We start from the raw sequence: 18,365 nt of genomic DNA on the forward strand, positions 1-18,365 counted from the left end.
TTGTGATGTAGTAACTGCTATCAAACCAGTTCTCCCATCATAAACACCTGTTAAAGCAGGATTTTAAAAAAAGCATAAAAAGACAACTATTTGAAGACATCACAGAATATCCAAGGTAACCGTGACTTCAGGAAAAAGATTCTAAGATTCTAGAGGAAAAAGATACCACACAGATGTGAGCGTGACACACTGTGCACAGTTTCCACTTTGAGGCATTCTTTTGAGTCATTTACCGACTCCAAAGTTATGTACATTTGGAACGATTTTCTAAGAAACCACGCTGGAGCAGTGATAAGGGGCTAAAAAGCTAAGAGGAGATTTTTGCACTACCAAAAAAAACAAAACAAAACAAAACTGTGAATCTGCCAAGGAAGTGAGACTCTGGTGGACAACCCAGGACTAGGCCGTGAGAATAAGGATAAACGGTTGAATTAGTGAATTGTGCGTGACAGTGTCACGTTACAGTTTTTCTTCTCTCTCCAACTATTTTTTGGTGTCTTTTACATACCCCAAACTTTTCATTCTCATTTTCTCTTTTTTTTTTTACAGTCATTTTGTATAGATGATGGGCATTTTGCTTGTTTATTTGTTTATTTTTAGCTGCATTGGATTTTCTTGCATAAGGAATAAACGGTCATTCTACAGACTTAGAAAGATGGGTTTGAACTGAAAAGATGTGGCTTACTTGGCTTCTTAATTCAAGAGCACTATTGTATGTGAAGTGCAAATTCTTTAACAAAGGGTACCTTTTGGGAAGAGTCTTTCTTCCTCTATTCTTGGATAATATTTTGTTTTTATACAGCCATTATCTCTAGATGTTTACTTCTTCCTCTTCAGCACTAAGCCTCTAGGAAGCGCTGTCTCAACAAAACTGTCATTCTATTTCCCCAGAAGCAGTGCCTTCCCAAGAGTGCCTTTGCTGGTCCTATGCACTTTCTAAGAAGACTTCATTTTACTCCCCTATTGCCAGTGCTCTCATCTACCAGACTTCAGATATTTTCTCAGTATTCACCCACTCAAGATACAGCCCTCCTTTACTGGGGATAAATCACAGTCAATATTATCTCTACTTTACTCCTACTAGAATCCTATTGTATTCTGCTCTCTTCTGCACAATCCTTGTCTCACCCTCTGCCCTGGTTTGTAATCTAGAGAATGTTTACTTAAATGTGAATCAAAATTTTCAAAAATTTCTGCCTCCCTGCTATTGTCATAGGTTATGGGTGATTGCCTTTCTTCTTTTTGTTCATATAAATGTTTTTGGGAGAAGCGTATGTGGGAGAATTTGAAGTTAGGTGGCCATAATTAGCCTGCGGGAAACCAGAGCTCTATTTTTCTTTAGGTGCTGCTGTTTGAAGGTCAGAAGACTGGAAACATACCTGGAAAATCCTCAAATTGCATAAATCATGATTTTGGCATTCATGTTATATTATAATTCTGTATTTTGCTAAAAAAAACCTCTGCCTAAGGTTGAAACAGAATATTTTTTCCCTCATTCTTCTGCACCTAGATTTAGTTCCTTAGCACCAGTTAATTTGGCAGTAATTTTCATAGTTCGTTTTTGTTATTCATTTTTAATTGAAGACAAATGAATTCACTGCTTTTAAAAAATCTAATCTCAGATATCAGACAGATGGAGATGGAGAAAGAAGAAATTTCATTCCACTTATCTTCTGTTGTATCTAAGTTTTGCCTTGTATGCTATCAATGATTTATTTTTAACTTCCAGTTTCTCCCCTGAGAGCTGTTGATACAAATGCCACTTCTGACCTTTGGGGGTTATTTGTCTTTTGTTTTCCCTCAAATATCTTTTTTAACCTGTGTAGCAGAATTCTACTAGTCACACGGGGGCATTTGACTTTCACCTGAGCCATCAAAATATCACAGTCATATATGCTTTTTACTTAAAAAATAAATCTTCTGATTAACTCTCTTATAAGAAAAGGTTAAAAACATTTTTCTATTTTACAAAAAAATCATCAATAATTTCTATAGGACTCACTTGTTCATTCCACAATGGTGTACAGATATTGTTCCTTATAATATATTAAAATCTTATATTTTTCCATCTTAAAGATGATTAAGATGAATGAATAATTCTAAGTTCTGCAAATGTTTAATAAAATGTTACAAAATATGGGATATTTAATCTGATCATTTTATTTTTTCTAGGTTTATAATGATAAAGTTTATTCATTATTTCAGACTATTGTAATATTCTCTATCTTTTGAGAAATATATATATTAAGCACGTACTATATATGCCAGGCCTTGTTCTAGGTACATGGAGTGTGGAAGCAAATAATGTGGAGAAGAGGGAAACAGAGATTAGATAAACAAATAAGTAAATTAACAGATAAAATAAAATATACCAAACTGTGGTAAATGTTTTGTTTAAGAATTAAAATAAGATGCAATGTGATAACTAACGGCTAGTTTAGATTGGATGGATTAGGTGAAGAACATTCTGGGAACAGGAAACAGCTTAATAGAAACAGAAAGATGGCCAGTATTGCCCAAAAAAAAAGGCTGGAAATGAAGAGAGTCTTTTTTTTTTTGCTTTATAAATTTCGGTCTTTTAAAAAATACTGACACCATCAAATTAGAGTGAATTAGTTTTGGTGGAGATAATATTTGAAAATAATTTGAGAATCTAATCATCTAAAATACTTCGTGGACTCGATCATTTGTCAATGGAAAATTGAGTTGGTTCTTTTGTTTCTTTTGATTATTAGCTCTCTTGTACTGAATAGAAATCTGCGAATGTGGCTTCAAGAAAACCCTGCTCCCTTTGAAAGAAATACCTCCCTAAGGATAACTTTTCAGCACTAACAGCTGGAAGACTTTCTAGTTTAATGAAAGGAAGTGCTGAGGCAAGGAAAATCTGGTGTCTGCCTTTGCAGTCTTCCAAATGGTTCTTGGAGGCTCTTAATGTGTAATGAAGAAGACCAGCAATCTGTGTTGCATGCAGATGTTAAAGTCTTCTGAATTACCCTCTCTTCCTCACCATGTTTACAAAGCAACGTGTAAAACCATCTGCCACAGCAAGGAAAGAAAAACCCTTTTCCTCAAATACAGCCCAAATACACACGATAAACTATGTGTGTGAGAGTGTGTATACATTATAAATTCTAATAAAAAACAATTGCATAATTCTGTATGATGATAGATAATTGTATCCTTGCCACTAGCTGTTCCCTCTGCCTCTACACCCTGTTCCCAGATATCTAGATGACTAACTCCTTTACCTTCTTCAGAATTTACTACTCTATTTAAAATTATCTGTCATCCCCACTAAAACTCTACATGCTTGATTCCCTTTTCGTTATGTCTTATTCATTGGTCTTATAAAAAGCTATATATATTAGCTACAGGAGGGAATGCAGTGGTGTGGACATGATGCTGGCTATCTGAAGCTGTCAGAGTTAGTGCAAGATGAAATTCATTTGAAGGATGCTATGTCAAGAACTCTTCCATGCTCTGTCGAAGAAAATTTCTTAGAACTCCACAAACGACTATACTAAGCAAAAATTCCCCCAAGTAGAAAGGAAAAAAGTTGCTTCTCTTTTCTAAGCTTGATATTATTCAAAGTGAAATGTATATCTATGCACTTAAACTGAAGAAGAGAAAGAAATCTTTTTGATCATTAAGGTCATCCTTTGAGGGCATTTTGAAGATGATTCAGGAATTTTTGAAAAATGTAAACAGATATTGAATAAAATACAGTCTCTTTGAAGCCAATTAAGAAAATTGATGAAAGTAAAGCAATACAAATGGCATTAAAAATTGAAATGTCACATGTAAAATATTTAGAAGATTTTTAAAAAATTAAATTGCATTTTGATTTTGGCCCTTCTAATTTTTGCAATTTTATGCTTAAGAAAACTTTAGAGTAAAAGAACTTGCTCTTAAAACTTTTATATAGTATACTAGCAAAAACAAAAAAACAACCTGAGAAAAATTTGTGTATACATGTATGTATAGTTTCCTTCTTTGTGATTTCATGAATGCATAGCTGTATTTGTTTTTGCATTATACGTTAAGCTCTTCACTCTACTATCACATCTTTTAAAATGAGACTAATCCACTTAAATATTTAGAATAATGTGTGCTACAATGTTAATTGTAGAAATTAAGACATTTCAACTGAATCTGGTTTTGAGAGATTGTACAGCCAACAGAGAAAACTGTATATAAACCTACCAGCTCATAGTATGTACTATATATGCAAAGGGAAGAGTGTGAAGGCAGCCATGATTCTAATGGAAAGAAAAGAGTGAAACAAGGAAGAAAAAACAACGGTTACAAATTTGTCCTATCTTGGCCTTCTGTGAACTTTAGCCAATAGTGAGTTGATTCTTTCCTGAAAGGGTGAGGATTGCTGCTTGATGCCTGGAATATCAACCATAGAATAATTCAAGGGAAACTCCTAGAGGTAGAATATAGTAAATATTGCTACATTCTTTACAGAGGTCATTAACAATTATTTTTCATTTTATTATTTAAAAAATTTTTCAAAGTCTTACATAAGTTTTTATATAGAGAATTTTAAATGTCTAACTTAATGGATTTTGGTTGAATAGAAAGCATTAATCCTCATGAGCCTCATGCAATCAATAGCATTTGAGACTTGGTGGGGAAAGTACTTAATATTGATACCTAGACAAATTATAGTCTATTTAAGTGGAAAGACATACCTTTGAGCTAGACAGACATGACAACATAAGGCAAATACACAGTGCTACCTTCCAGCAAGTGGCTGTGTGTCTTCAGTTAGGAGCAAATGCCTCAGAAGAATCAATCCCCTGAAATCTGGCCTTCATAACAATGAAAGTAAAAATGACAACAAATGCCATACTTAATTGATATGGTTTCTTATTCTGTTCTGTATCATTCCCAAATATCTGGCTTTTTTATGGGAATGGGTTGGTTTAGATAAAGAAAATATAACTATTTGGCAAACTATCTCAATAATTTTTAAAATGCTCATTCTTACTGCCTAGTAATTTTACTTCCATAAAATAATAGAAAATTCAGACAATGACTTATACAGAGAGATACTCATTGACATGCTAGGGAGGAAAAAAACAAATAAACAAAACAGTAAGTCTGATAATCAAGCTGAGAAATTGCTTCTATTTCTAGATGGAAATATCTTCTCTCCCAGAGCAATAAAAACAATAAAATTTTGGAAGAGATTAGAGAGGCTTAAATCAAGTGGTTAAAAAATGATTTTCTGTTGAAAATCATTGTGGGACACAGAGAAGGTGGAGAAGAGATTTTAAAAAGAGATAGGAGTAAGGATAAAAAGAAACAATAATGAAAATCTGGAAGTAGAGTATGGAAAGACCCCATACCTTTTACTTTTCTGAATCCCTGTTTCAGCTTAGTAAAATGGGCTCTAACTAATAGTAACTATAAGTGACTATAATTTATTATGTGTGAAAATATGGGACCAGTATTCATTCTTATAAAATATAACCAGGGTTAAACGTTTTAGGGTAAAAGTGAGTTAGTCTTTGGGTGAAATGCATAGGACAAAGTCTTTGGTGATGAAGTGTTAAAAACAATGGCACTCTTGTGGGTACCACCTTGTTCATCATTGGTGACCACATAATTTCAGTTTAGGAAGAGAAGTGGGAAGGCAATTTAGTTGGAAAGGGAAGGGAAAGTAGAATAAAAATAACAAAATTGTTTTCTTATTTTACTGCATATGAACTGAGAAAACATCAATCACACACGTCAAAGAATGATGGTAATAGAGTTGGTGATGGTGACTGAAGACATTTTGACCCTTCCCTGGAGTCGGCAATTTTCCTGATGGTCAGTAGCTTCCTGAGGAAGGCGAATTGGCCCAAGTTTAAGTGACATGGAATACAATTCAGTTTGAGTAACATTTCTGGTTTCCAGTGACATAAAGATAACCAATTTTTCAGATCTTTTTCACAAAAGATGACATATATGGTATGTCTTTATGTCATATCTACAAGGAGAAATCCTTTGACTGACTCATAAAGAAGAGAATTAGAAAATAGAAAGAAAAAAAAAAAGCGTCCCAATTATAAAAGGTACAAAGGTAGTACTTTCAGGTATTTTAAACTAATTGAACATATATACATATGATATATAGATATGATTAGATATATCCTATTTAATCTACTATATATATTCTATTTAATCTACTATTTTTACCAAGTGAGTTAAAATCTATATTTTTTAAGATATAGATTTAAAATTTTTAAGATTTTAAAAATCTTTGTAATTCTATCAGTTTCACTTGACAAACAATATTTTGAAGATATGGTTGAGTGGCTTTTTAAAAATCATGGTGTAATATCTCCTTTTGTTTCTTTTAGTAACTTTTTTCCTTAAATTACTACTTTATCTGATAGTAATGTTATTTTGTTTAGTGTTTGTCAGTTGTATCTTTCACAGTTATCTTGTTTTAAACCTAACTTTTTGCTTTAGATATATTTCTCATAAATAGAATTTAACTCTTATTTTTAATCCAAATTGATATTACCTACATTTAAAACCTAACTCATCCATATTTATTGTTACTACTGGCATATTTGAACTTATTTATGTTAACTTATTTTAGTTTTCTGTTTACTTTTTCTTTACTTTCTTTTTTCTTCTTTTCTTGTTATTCAATGTCAAGCAAGTAGCAAGACCCAAAATTTGAGTGTCTCATGGGTGAAAGTAAGTAATATAATGTTCTCACAAAGTATCATGCTTCTTGTTTGGTCCTTCATTGTCCATTTCCAGCATGTTATATACTGTATTTTATCTCCTCTTGATGAAACAGTGAATGAAACTTGCAAAACAAACTGAGTGATACAACTGTGAAATAAGCCAGAGTGTTACCAAAGCATCAGTTCTCACAAAGATTTTCTTAGGTAAGATACAGTTTAATGGTATAATTCTTATCATAAATTTCATACTCCATTGTCCTCCTGCCAATGTAATTATTGTTGAAAAAATTAGAAGTTTTCTAAGTGGATGTTCACTGCCAAGGTAAGGACCTAGTTAGATTCATGATCGACTTTTAAATTTTAATTATCTCATTTCTTTGAACAAATGTTTCTTACCTGTTTATATAAAAAGAACTTATAAAAGGTATACAAAAAGCAATGAAGAGGATGAAGTTATAATGTACATAATTATATGCACGCAAGAGCCTCCAAAATTATTGATGGAGCAAGGATAAAACGTAATTTTAAAATTTCCAGTAGGAACTTACCATATGGTAAGCAGTTTGCAGAAATTGCATATGGGTTTATTCCATATGATCTGAAGCAATTTTAGGGGCAGAGAATATCATATCAAAGTGTATGCTCTTTTAAGTGTCAAAATAGAGCAATGTTAAATATTGTTGGCCTGAATGCTATGGTGGTGGTGGTGTAAGTGTGTGTGAGTGTGCTAAAGAGAAAGAGACTATAAAAAATAACTGACAACTTAATTAAAGTATATTTATTATAAATATTTAATTGGACTCTTAGGAGTTGATCATGTCAAAGCTCATTGGCAGTTAGAGACCATGGTTTTGATTTCAGTATTCTTAATATTTCTCCATCGAAAGAAGCCAGTAATGCAGAGTAGAAATGTTGACTCATAAAAAATATTTTTAAAATTTTTATTTAGATATTTTTTAACATCTTAACTAATGTTTAATTCAGGTTTCATTTTAGCTCATGAGTGTATATTTTATTTATTTGGACTATTTCTCTGTTTTGTATCATTCACATTTGTTATATATTTCATTAATGAATAACAAATTATTCAGAAAGTTTTGATATCAAGTTCTTTTAGATTAGTAGCATTTGGTTAAACTTCTCAGAAACCTATTCTTTTGGACACTGAATTCCAGTTGTTATATGACCACACTGATGGTCTTAATATTTAGTGCAATGGAAATTTTCTAAACTCAGAGTGTGTTAACAAAAATCAAGTTTTTTTTTCAAATTAAGTGGGTTTTTTTTCAAAAAATTGAAGCCCTGTGTGCTGGTGAATTAAAATATGAGTCTCATGAGTCCTAATGAATATATTTGCTACAAGTTTATCATTGTACTTAAGGCAACTCACATCAAAATCTTTCACAACTATTCCTCCAATTTTTGAGATTTGATTCCTGTTTCTATTCATAGATCTCCATCTGCTTTCACTTTAAATTTTCTTTCATAACCTGTCTAAAACAGTTACATATTTTAAAAAGCATCTCATCAACTCAAAGGATATTAGCCCTAGAAGAACCTTTAGAAATATCCTAGTCCAGTAGAATATTTTTTGATCCAGCACATCTGAGGGCTATAACTTCTGTTAGGAATGGAGGCTCACTGGACTGTAATTTTCAATGGTAAGGTGATGCATGGTAAGGGTGAGGAGAAGGGCAAGACTTTTAACATAATTTGCATGGAGAATGAGTGTGTATGGTTTTAAAAAGATACCCAAGAGATCTGAATATGTCCCCTCAGCTGAGAATCTTCATTCTCTAGATAAAACAACATGGGAGCAAATAAATCCCGGTTGTCTGGAACAGAAATAAAACTAGAGCCAAAGTGTTCTGACCCTAATCTAATGCCCTTTCTTCAATACCATGTTACCTTCACTTATTCAATTTCCATAAAATTTAGATTTTTTTCTTTGCAAGCAATATAAACTGACTTTGGGTAATTTAATTCAAAAAGAAAAAAATTTTAAGTACATAGAATTGCTCATGGAATTGAAAGGAAAATGCAAGAAGCAGGCTTCAGAGTAGCTCTGGGCACCTGCCCTCAGGAACAAAGAGATGTTCTCTCACTGGCCAGCATGAATCAGGTCAACAGTTCATATGTCATTCGCTCACGAATTGAATTCAGCCAACAACCTGGGGTCTCTTGCCCATTTTTGGCAGGAGTGGAGTGGGGTATCTTGATCAGGAATCCCAAAACTGAAGATGGGTTGATTTCCTAAATAAAAATTAGGGTGTTAATATCCAAGAAAGGATGGACTGAAAGCAAACAGCCAGAGCAACACCTGTCCACTCAACAGCGCCCATCCTGTGAGAAGTCTCATTTCAGCAGAGTCTTCAAACCCTGCTTTTTGGTGACAGTCATTCCTGGCATGCTTTCTAGATGCCTGTGCTGTGGTCACGAGCAGAGATTCTCTTCCCCAACTCATGCCATTCTCCCACTTAAATCCTCCTTCCCCTTAGCCCCCACTCAACAGATGGGACAAAGCACACAGTGGAGGAGGTATTCCTGGAAAGAAGTTTTATGGAAAGGAATAAAATGAGAGTGAACAAAAACTGAACAGAAAACATTTAGCATTGGAGAGGAAGAATTTGTGGGAAATCCTGCCAGCTTTTCTGTTTTCTCACTTAGAGCACTGACTGAGTGTTACTGAGCCCCAGCTCACACTGCTCACTGCACGACAGGCCAATAAATAGAGAGACGAGTTGTTGAGGCAAGGAATAGAGACTCAATTCAGAAAGCCAGCAGACAGAGAAGATGGTGGACTGGTGTCCCAAAGAAACATCTTGCCCGGGTTCTTTTATAGAACAAAGAGGGGGAGGTGAGGAAGTAAAGTAAAAGAGGCAATAAATTGTAGCAAATGTTTCCTGATTCTGGCCATACTCTGGAGGGAAAGTGTTAATTACTACTTTCCGACAGCCATTCACAGGTGGGCCTGGTCAGGATGTTTCCTGTAAGCTAAACAAAGGTAATTTAGCTTAATGCTCAGGCATGAGAGGCAGGGTTCCCTGAGATGGGCCATGATGTCTACTTTAAGTTACAGGCAACATCCCTTTAGTGATTAACTTGTAGCAAAAGCAATAGAATACAAAGGTTAAAGTAAAAAAAAACAAAACAAAAAACCAGATCCAATATGGAGTCAGATTTGTTCTTCCCTATTACATAAGGAGAAATTGTAGGAGCGTTGGAGCCAGCATGCAGCCAACGAGAGGTGATGTAAAGGTTCCGAGTAGCCTGTCCCAGAAGAAAGTCAGAAATGTGCAAGGACCAGGCCAGGGGACTAGACCATTGTCTCCTAGCTCTGCTCTTCTTCTCATGAGGCTGAGCGAGGGGAAGAGAAACTGGAATTGACTGGTGAAGGACCAAGTGGGAATAGTGAATTCTCAGGGATTGTGGTGTGAATGTAGTTTACATTTTGACTATGGGGTCCATGTGGAGGGTAGCTGAAAGAGGCTGGGGCATGGAACAGGTCAGCAACTGGAAGCTGTCATGTCAAAGAGCTGCCTTCTTGGTGTGAGGGATGTAGCTGTGAGCAGCCACAGGACTTGTGATCACAGGGAGGACCTTTGCCATTGAGGGTTCAGGCATGGAGTCTGGATGCAGCTGATTCATGTGTGCGGCTGAGGTGAAATGGGCATAATGTTGATAGGACAGGAGCAAAGTCTAAATTGAGAAAAAATCACTCCCTCAGGTTAAGAAAATATCAAAAAATATGAATATAAAAATGAATGATAAGAATTGATAAGTTATTGCCTTGAGTTGCACTCAGAGTCAAATTATATTGGAGCCCCATCTAGCACATCCATCTTACAGTTCTTTTCTGGGAGAGTTATTCTTTTCCCAGCATCTATGAATGCACTATGCTATGAAAAAACACACTTACTGAAGAGAATTTTAGCCTCCAAGCCTGACTAACTCAGGACTCCATTTTTAAAAAGCTATAAAGTGAAAGAAAAGTGACAGACCAACTGCCTGGAATGCTAAAGGGTCAAAGCATTTGTGAGATTGCCAATTTTAGAACCATACTCCATGGCAGGAGATGCAAAAGTATGTTTTTCCATGTGAATCATAGCGGTACAGTTTTATAGACTACCTTAGGATTTGCTACTACTGAAAACCAGGATAGTAACACGAGCTTGAAACTCTTAAGTAGGAGCCAGCTAAGGAGAAAGCCAAATTGAAATAAGTGAAGAGTAACTAAAACCCCTGGGAAATCTTATCTAAACTCCCGGTTGCACACCCACCCTGACAAGCTCCCTAAGCTTTGTAGGCAACACCAACCTAGTCTTAACATTGCCTCAGCCAATGCGCAGCCTGCTTGGCTAGGAGAGTGATTTCAGCCATTAGAAGAAGAAGTTCAATTCTTCAACAGAGAGAATTTTTCTGTCCTCCAAACATCCTGTAGGAACTCTTTTTATAGATTTTTTTGTTTTGTTCTACCATTCTTTTCACCAAATGCACTTATTCTGGGAATAGAGTGACAGTCAAAAAAAAAGAAAAAAAAAGGAAGAAATCAATTTATATTTCCTACAACCTCTAAACATAAATCACCTTCATAGCGTTGTTGGTTTGCCTATTTTATAACAAATCACCTACAGTTTAATAACAAAAATAAAAGCACATCCTGTAATGCTCTAAACTTATAAGTAAAAGCATTCCGAACAGTTCTCCCTCAGGAAATATGGGATGACTTACTCTAAAATAGAAATACCCTTGTCTAGACTAAAGGCATGCCGTGTGCAAATTCTTCCTGTAGCGGCAACACTCAGCTGTCTGATCTCTCAACATTATCCCCATCCTTCGGGCTTTCTGCCATCCCTGTATTTATCTGCTCGGTTTTTAATTCCTGCAAGTCATTGGCACTACTGTGGTTCAAAGTGAGCTGTTTTTATAATCCTTTATGAAACAAAAGCTGAACTAGTAGTGGTCCAGTTTCATAAGAAAAACCATTGAGGAAATGCCAGTGGGAAACTGGACATCACCTAACATAGTCCCAATGGTCATGCTTTAATATCATCACCGATGTTGGAAAATTGACTTCATTTTGTGCCAACAACAAATCTACATTAAAAACAGCAATGACCATAGGCATTCAGAATGATGGGCTGACTTCACTGAGGGTATTGTGTCCTAGAAGCATGCTTCCATGTGGGAAGAAAGTAGTAACTCCTGTAGGGTCTCTGAACTGGGGGTTTTAGATTACTCCTGTTGGCAATTACTGACGACCTCCCTCCCTAAGTAAGCAGGGTCAAGACTGATTTCAAACTCTGCAACTGAGAGTGGGTTGTGATGGTGCTTGGTTAGAGGGCACAGAGCAAAGTGGAACCAAAGTTTGTGTTATGGAGTAAGGCAGGCCCAAGAAGCAAGTGACCCGGTCAGGTCTAGAAAATGGGTGAAGAGCAAAAATGGGAGCCAAATCAACAGCTTTGCAGTCTGGGTCAGAGGAGCATGAACTACTGGGCTTGGGAGCCTGGAGGTTTACCTGAGCAGAGGAACGCAGGGCTGTAGCTCTCTATGGAGTGTCTGTGGCAGAGCAACTGGGAAGCAGAGGAGCCATTATGGGCTGTAAGAGGTTCAGTCATGAACAAAGTAGTCACAATCATCTCGGTGCATTTTTAGAATGAAATAAGATAATGTATGTGACAGTACTTTGGAAAGTGTAATGCAAATGGGAGGTGTCATTATTATTGTCATTAACATCATTATCGTCATCACGAAGCCCAGAACATCTAATAAGTTTACACACTGGAAAAGAATGAAGAAAAAAAAAATAAGAATTTGATTCTTTACTCAACAATTTAGATGCTAAATATCAGGCACAGATGTAATTAGAAGTAAAATGATTTCATTAATGTGTACAAAACCTAAATTAAAAATGTATCTCATGTACAAGTTTAGGGAAAATTTATATTAGGGGTGGAAGGCTAAGGCAGGTACATCTGTGGACCTAACATGTTAAACAATGCCCGAGTACAATAGATAGTGCTTCTGTGAAAAATGTGGGAAGACTTCACGTATCAGGAGAGATTTCAGGATCTTTTTAAACTTTATGAAAGCCAACTTTATGGTCCAAGTGAAAGCCTGTACATTGTCAGATCACATATTTTTACAAACAGAATGTTCTCCATTTCTTTTGATGTGTTCTATCCTGGCTAATGAAAGTGAAATTCCTTAAGGGCAGACCCTAAACTCCCTGATCTTGCATGCTGCCAGAAAAGTGCTAAGTACTCTGTAGGTATTTAATGAGTACTTGTTTGATTACAGCTGAAGTAACAGTGTACTCAGAGCAAGGCCAAGTCTTGACCAAGGACAGAGCCTAAGTGCAGTGAATGAGCAGAGTAAATAGGAAACAGGAGACAAAATAGGATACAGGGGGAAAAAAAGTGAACCAAACGAGGCCTTTGAAAAATGGTTTAAAAAATAATCTTTTAGATCTGTACAAAGCCACCCTGAACTTTCTAGAATGAAAGAAAAAAACAATAGGCTGAAAAAAACAGAGACAGGGGGTATTAAGTGGACTGGGGGAAGGGTAGGATATTTTCAAAGGTATGAAGTCCAGCAAGAAGAAATTATAGGATGGACAAGGGATTGAGGAGGAAAGTGCTATGCAGAGGAATTTGACATCCAGGTGAACTTGCAGATCAAAGGATAGAGAAGACAAGAGAATGAAGTGTGCTATCTGTGTAATAGGCTGTTAAAGCAAAATTCTCTCTGCCTCAGTTTTGGTTGAAACCCCAAAGAAGGCAGGCAAAACTGAGGTGCTAAGTACCCCTTTCATATTTCAAAGTATGATGATACATCCTCTATGCAGGAATTACAAGGGGAATAAAAGACAAGCCAAAAAAATCTAGTGGTAGATAAGAGGTTGATGTTACAAAGAGGCAGGCCTGGTTTGGGAGATAATTGCTTCAGAAGTAGCTACTTGAGTGTTGTGGCATTCTTTGCCACCCCATCCCTACCAGGGGTCAGGAAAGGAGTGTACTTGCGCTTATTCCTCACATCAAGCAGAGACAGATGAGCTTCAAGAAAGCCACTTGGAAAGCTTAACTTGGAAATCTAGAGTTTGTGAGCTTCCGAGACTGGTACCAGGCCCACATCTAAAAAAGCAAAAAGGCGAGATGGTGGTTGGCCAGGTGTCCAGGACAGCAGAGCAGAAAGGGCTGCACGGGGAGTGGCTGGACTTGTGCTGAAGGTGGAAATGTGGAGAGAGCTGGCCTGGAGTTATTTTGATCCTGCCCAAGAGGCTCACCTGGAGGAGTAATAGGACTCCAGCAGCATCCAGCCCAGACAGCATCAGTGCCATATCACGGTCTTATCCATCAAGTAAACCTGTCCTGGTTTCACCAGTCCTCTCTCCTACTCACTCCATTTCTAGGGAGAAGGGAAAGGCTACCTAGAGAAAGGTGGCGGTGGAAAAGCATAAGGAAGGGAAGTGGAGAGAGGGCTACCTAAGCAACCTACCACCCAGTCCCTTTCCCCACCATAGACCCAGGAGAAGAAAATAAGTGCGTCAGTCTAGTAGTGAGAAGTTTTTCATCTAAAAGACTTGCGGGAGTCAGCGGCAGGAGCGGCTTCGGCCTTGGCTGGAGACCAAGGCGAAGGCAATGGCCGGCGGAGGAGGCGGCCCCGGGGGACCCCGCCAACCAAGGGAATCTGGAAAACTTGTAAGCAAAACATTTCTCTAAGAAAATTTTGGGTAACAGAAATTCTGGATAACAGGGCAAACCAATTCAGTCACCACGAGTAGGAGCTTCCTCACTTGCCTGCCGGAGGAGATCCACAACCACTCCACGTTTGTGAGGAAGATCTGGCTCACTGTATTCATCTTCTTCCGGATTGTCCTTACAGCCGTAGAAGGACAATCCATCTATTACGACAAGCAAAGCAAATTTGTGTGCAACATAGAGCAGCCAGGCTGCGAGAACGTCTGCTATGATGCCTTAGCACCCCTCTCCCACATGCGCTTTCTGGGTGTTCCAGATCATCCTGGTGGCGACCCCCTCTGTGATGTACCTGGGCTATGCCAGTCATAAGGTTGCCAAAATGGAGCACGGTGAAGCAGACAAGAAGGCCGATCGGAGCAAACCCTATGCAATGCATTGGAAACAGCACCAGGCTCTGGAAGAAACAGAAGAGGACCATGAAAAGGATCCCACGATGTATCCAGAAATGGAATTAGAAAGTGAAAAAGAAAATAAAGATCAGAACCAATCTAAACCTAAGCATGATGGGCAACGGTGGATTCGGGAGGATGGGCTCATGAAAATCTACCTGCTGCAGCTGCTGGCAAGGACCGTGTTTGAGGTGGGTTTTCCGATAGGGCAGTGCTTTCTGTATGGCTTCCAAGTCCACCCATTTTATGTGTGCAGCAGACTTCCTTGCCCTCTTAAGATAGACTGCTTTATTTCTAGACCCACTGAAAAAACCATCTTTCTTCTGATAATGTATGGTGTTACAGGCCTTTGCCTATTGCCTAACATTTGGGAGATGCTTCATTTAGGATTTGGGACAATTCGAGACTCACTAAACAGTAAAAGGAGGGAACTGGAAGATCCGGCTGCTTATAATTATCCTTTCACTTGGAATACACCATCTGCTCCCCCTGGCTACAACATTGCCATCAAACCAAATCAAATCCAGTACACCAAACTGTCCAGCAACACTAAGATTGCCCACAAGCAAAATAAGGCCAACATCGCCCAGGAACAACAGTACGGCAGCCATGAGGACAACCTCCCAGCTGACCTGGAGACTCTGCAGAGGTAAATCAAAATGGCTCAGGAACGCCTGGATCTGGCAATCCAGGCCTACAATCACCAAAATAACCCCCACGATCCCCGGGAAAAAAAAGCAAAAGTGGAGTCCAAAGCTGGGTCCAACAAAAGCAGTTCTAGTAGCAAATCAGGGGATGGGAAGACCTCCGTCTGAATTTAATTTTGGCTGTGCTTAAAACTTGTGCTTTTCATAGTTCATGGTAAGCAGCGGCTCACTGAATAATGACTTCCATTGAGTAAACATTTGGCTCTGGTTATTTTCAGGGATGCTGTTGGCTCATGACCAAGCTCAGGGGACTCTGAAGCTGGGGCTGGGACAAGGGGAAGAGAACGGGGAACACAGTGTTCCTGGACACATGTTCCAGCAATACAGTTGCAGAATTTTACATTTGTGTCTTCCAGATCTGGAAAAGAACAGGTATATTTAAATCATTCTTGTTGAACAGTTTGATTATGTACAGTATTATGGTACTTTTTTTTTTTTTAGTATGAGAACTTTTTTTATATTATTACATTGGACCACTGTAGTTATACTTTTATATTAAAGGGGAAAAAAATCCTTAAGATAAAAAAAAAAGCCTCGCTTTTTTGTGGCCCTAAAGCTTTGTAACTATGGCCAATAGATAAAAGTTGCAGGGGCAATATTTATATATCAATATAAGGAAGGACACGCTTTTTTAAATTGAATAGATTTAACATACAACATTGTGCAAATTTAAGGTATATGATATGCTAATTTGATACATTTATATATTGTAATATGATTGCCATTGTAGCAATATTTAGCACCTCTATCATGTTACATAATTATTCCTTCTTTTTAGTGGATGGGATAGTTAAGTTTTAGTCTCTTAGCAAGTTTGATGATTGTAGTACACCATTGTTGTCTATATTCATTATACTGTGCTTTAGATCTCTACAGCTTATTTTCTAGTTTGTTTTCCGGAGAAACATCAATCTTATCCCCCTGTCCCCCACCCCCTGGTATCTACCACGTTACTGTTTGTTTTTTATGAGTTTGACTTTTTTAGATTCCACACTTAAGTGATATCATAGAGTACTTGCCTTTCTCTATCTGACTTAATCTCACTTAGCATAATGTGCTCAAAGTTCGTCCATGCTGTCACAAATGCCAGCAGGATACCCTCTTTCCTCATGTCTAAATAATATTCCATTGTGTATGTGTGTATATATATATATATATATATATATATATATATATATATATATACACACACACATACATACACACACACATACATACCCATGCAAATATACACACACACACATACATATATCACATCTTTTTCTTAACAAAATACCAAACTTCAGCATCAGAATTTGCTGAATTTCATCTCATGAGGAGTTCCTAGCATCATGGTAAGAGCAGATTTCCAGAATGGTTGCAGGATCTTCCTAATTTGTTTCCTGTTAAGACTCTATGAGTAAAATTCGTAAGACTTTGTTCCGGCCTTTCTTCAAGTACTGGATTTAACTTTACAGGACATGGTGGTGATTTCAAACTGCATAATAAAAATTTAGGTCTTCATTATATAAAGTTGTCATAAACATTTAATGGCCCCCAGAAATACTTAGGAAAATAATTTGGCCTGCTCTTGGTTAGAAACCATGCTCTGAAATACAGCTGGGTGGCTAAGTATTTACAAAGTTTTCTCCTTGACTTCCAAGTTCTCCCTCCAGAAATTCTCTGTATTTAACAGCATCATTTCATTGAAACTGATCCAGGGTAGTGACCTTCAAAATGAGAATCATTTATCCCCCATGCGCTGCATTGTTCTTAGGCTCTTCCCTCTTCACAGTCACTGTTGATTTCACCTACCTTAGTAAAATAGAAAATTGATAAGACGTAAAGAGAAAACCCTGGCATTTGTCACCATATTTAAATTACCATAGGATCCTATATGTCTGCCAAGGTGGAAGCAACCGATAGAGTAATGGTAGGGTTCAAAAACCACCCCAAGGGGAGCCAGGCAGCAGAGGACCCCAGATGCCTTCCTTTCCTTCTGTTGCCTCAGCAGCAGTCACAGGCACATCTCAAGGCCTATTGTGAAAACACATTTCCCTGCATCCTATAACCATGACAAGTACAACAGGATGCTCATTTATTTAAAATGACAGTTCCGACAGAAGTTATACGTTTCTCACTATTGATATAGGCAATGGAGTGGATGAGAAACAAACAAGAATCTTAGCCTCAGTCAACATGTTGAATTCTTCCGTAAATATATTCTGAGTTCTGATTATGTGTTGAGCACAGTTCTAGGCTCTATGAGAGAGGCAAAATAGAAATCAGACATGATCCCCTATACTTTAAATTAATCTAAATAAGGGGCCAAAATCAAAATCAGTGTTCAAGAAGAATGCTAAGCATTACCGTAATTCAGTAAAGAAGAAACATTAATTTAGTTTTTATCTGCAGAATCAGTTGGCATGATAGGTATGTAATTTACCCGCTCTCTTTTTTTACTCCCATGAATGATCTTGCATTTGATTCAACAAGCTTTTGTAAGATGCCTATGATATTTCATCTACAACATATTTGTCAGGAATGTGTATATATTATGGGTACTTTGATTTTCAAATATGATTGATTCAAAATTATGTTTATTTTATATATAATTTAAATAATGTATGTGTGCCAGCATTGTCAACGTAAGGATAAAGTCTTTTATCAAGCCAACACTCTATCTATGAAGGTGTTTTTGGAGGTTATATATTCTCTTTTTTCTACTTTTACTATTGTAGAAAGAGTCAGAGTGTTTAAGCCATATAGACATGAATTCAAATCCCAACTTTACTACCTACTAATTGTATATTCTTGGGCAAATTTTTTATCCTC

At 37.0% G+C, this 18,365-nt stretch overlaps 1 protein-coding gene across 1 annotated transcript in view; it reads left to right on the forward strand.

Moving 5' to 3' along the window:
- Positions 1-15,659, forward strand: part of LOC133102620 (gap junction gamma-1 protein-like) — a 97,235-nt gene extending 81,576 nt beyond the window's left edge. Inside the window, 3 exon segments of the mRNA XM_061207660.1 lie at positions 14,276-14,395; positions 14,435-14,695; positions 14,697-15,659. Of these exon segments, the coding sequence (XP_061063643.1) occupies positions 14,276-14,395; positions 14,435-14,695; positions 14,697-15,659 (1,344 nt within the window).
- Positions 15,660-18,365: the final 2,706 nt, after the last annotated feature.

The sequence above is a fragment of the Eubalaena glacialis genome, chromosome 12 (assembly GCF_028564815.1).
Source record: "Eubalaena glacialis isolate mEubGla1 chromosome 12, mEubGla1.1.hap2.+ XY, whole genome shotgun sequence".
Lineage (NCBI taxonomy): Eukaryota > Metazoa > Chordata > Mammalia > Artiodactyla > Balaenidae > Eubalaena > Eubalaena glacialis.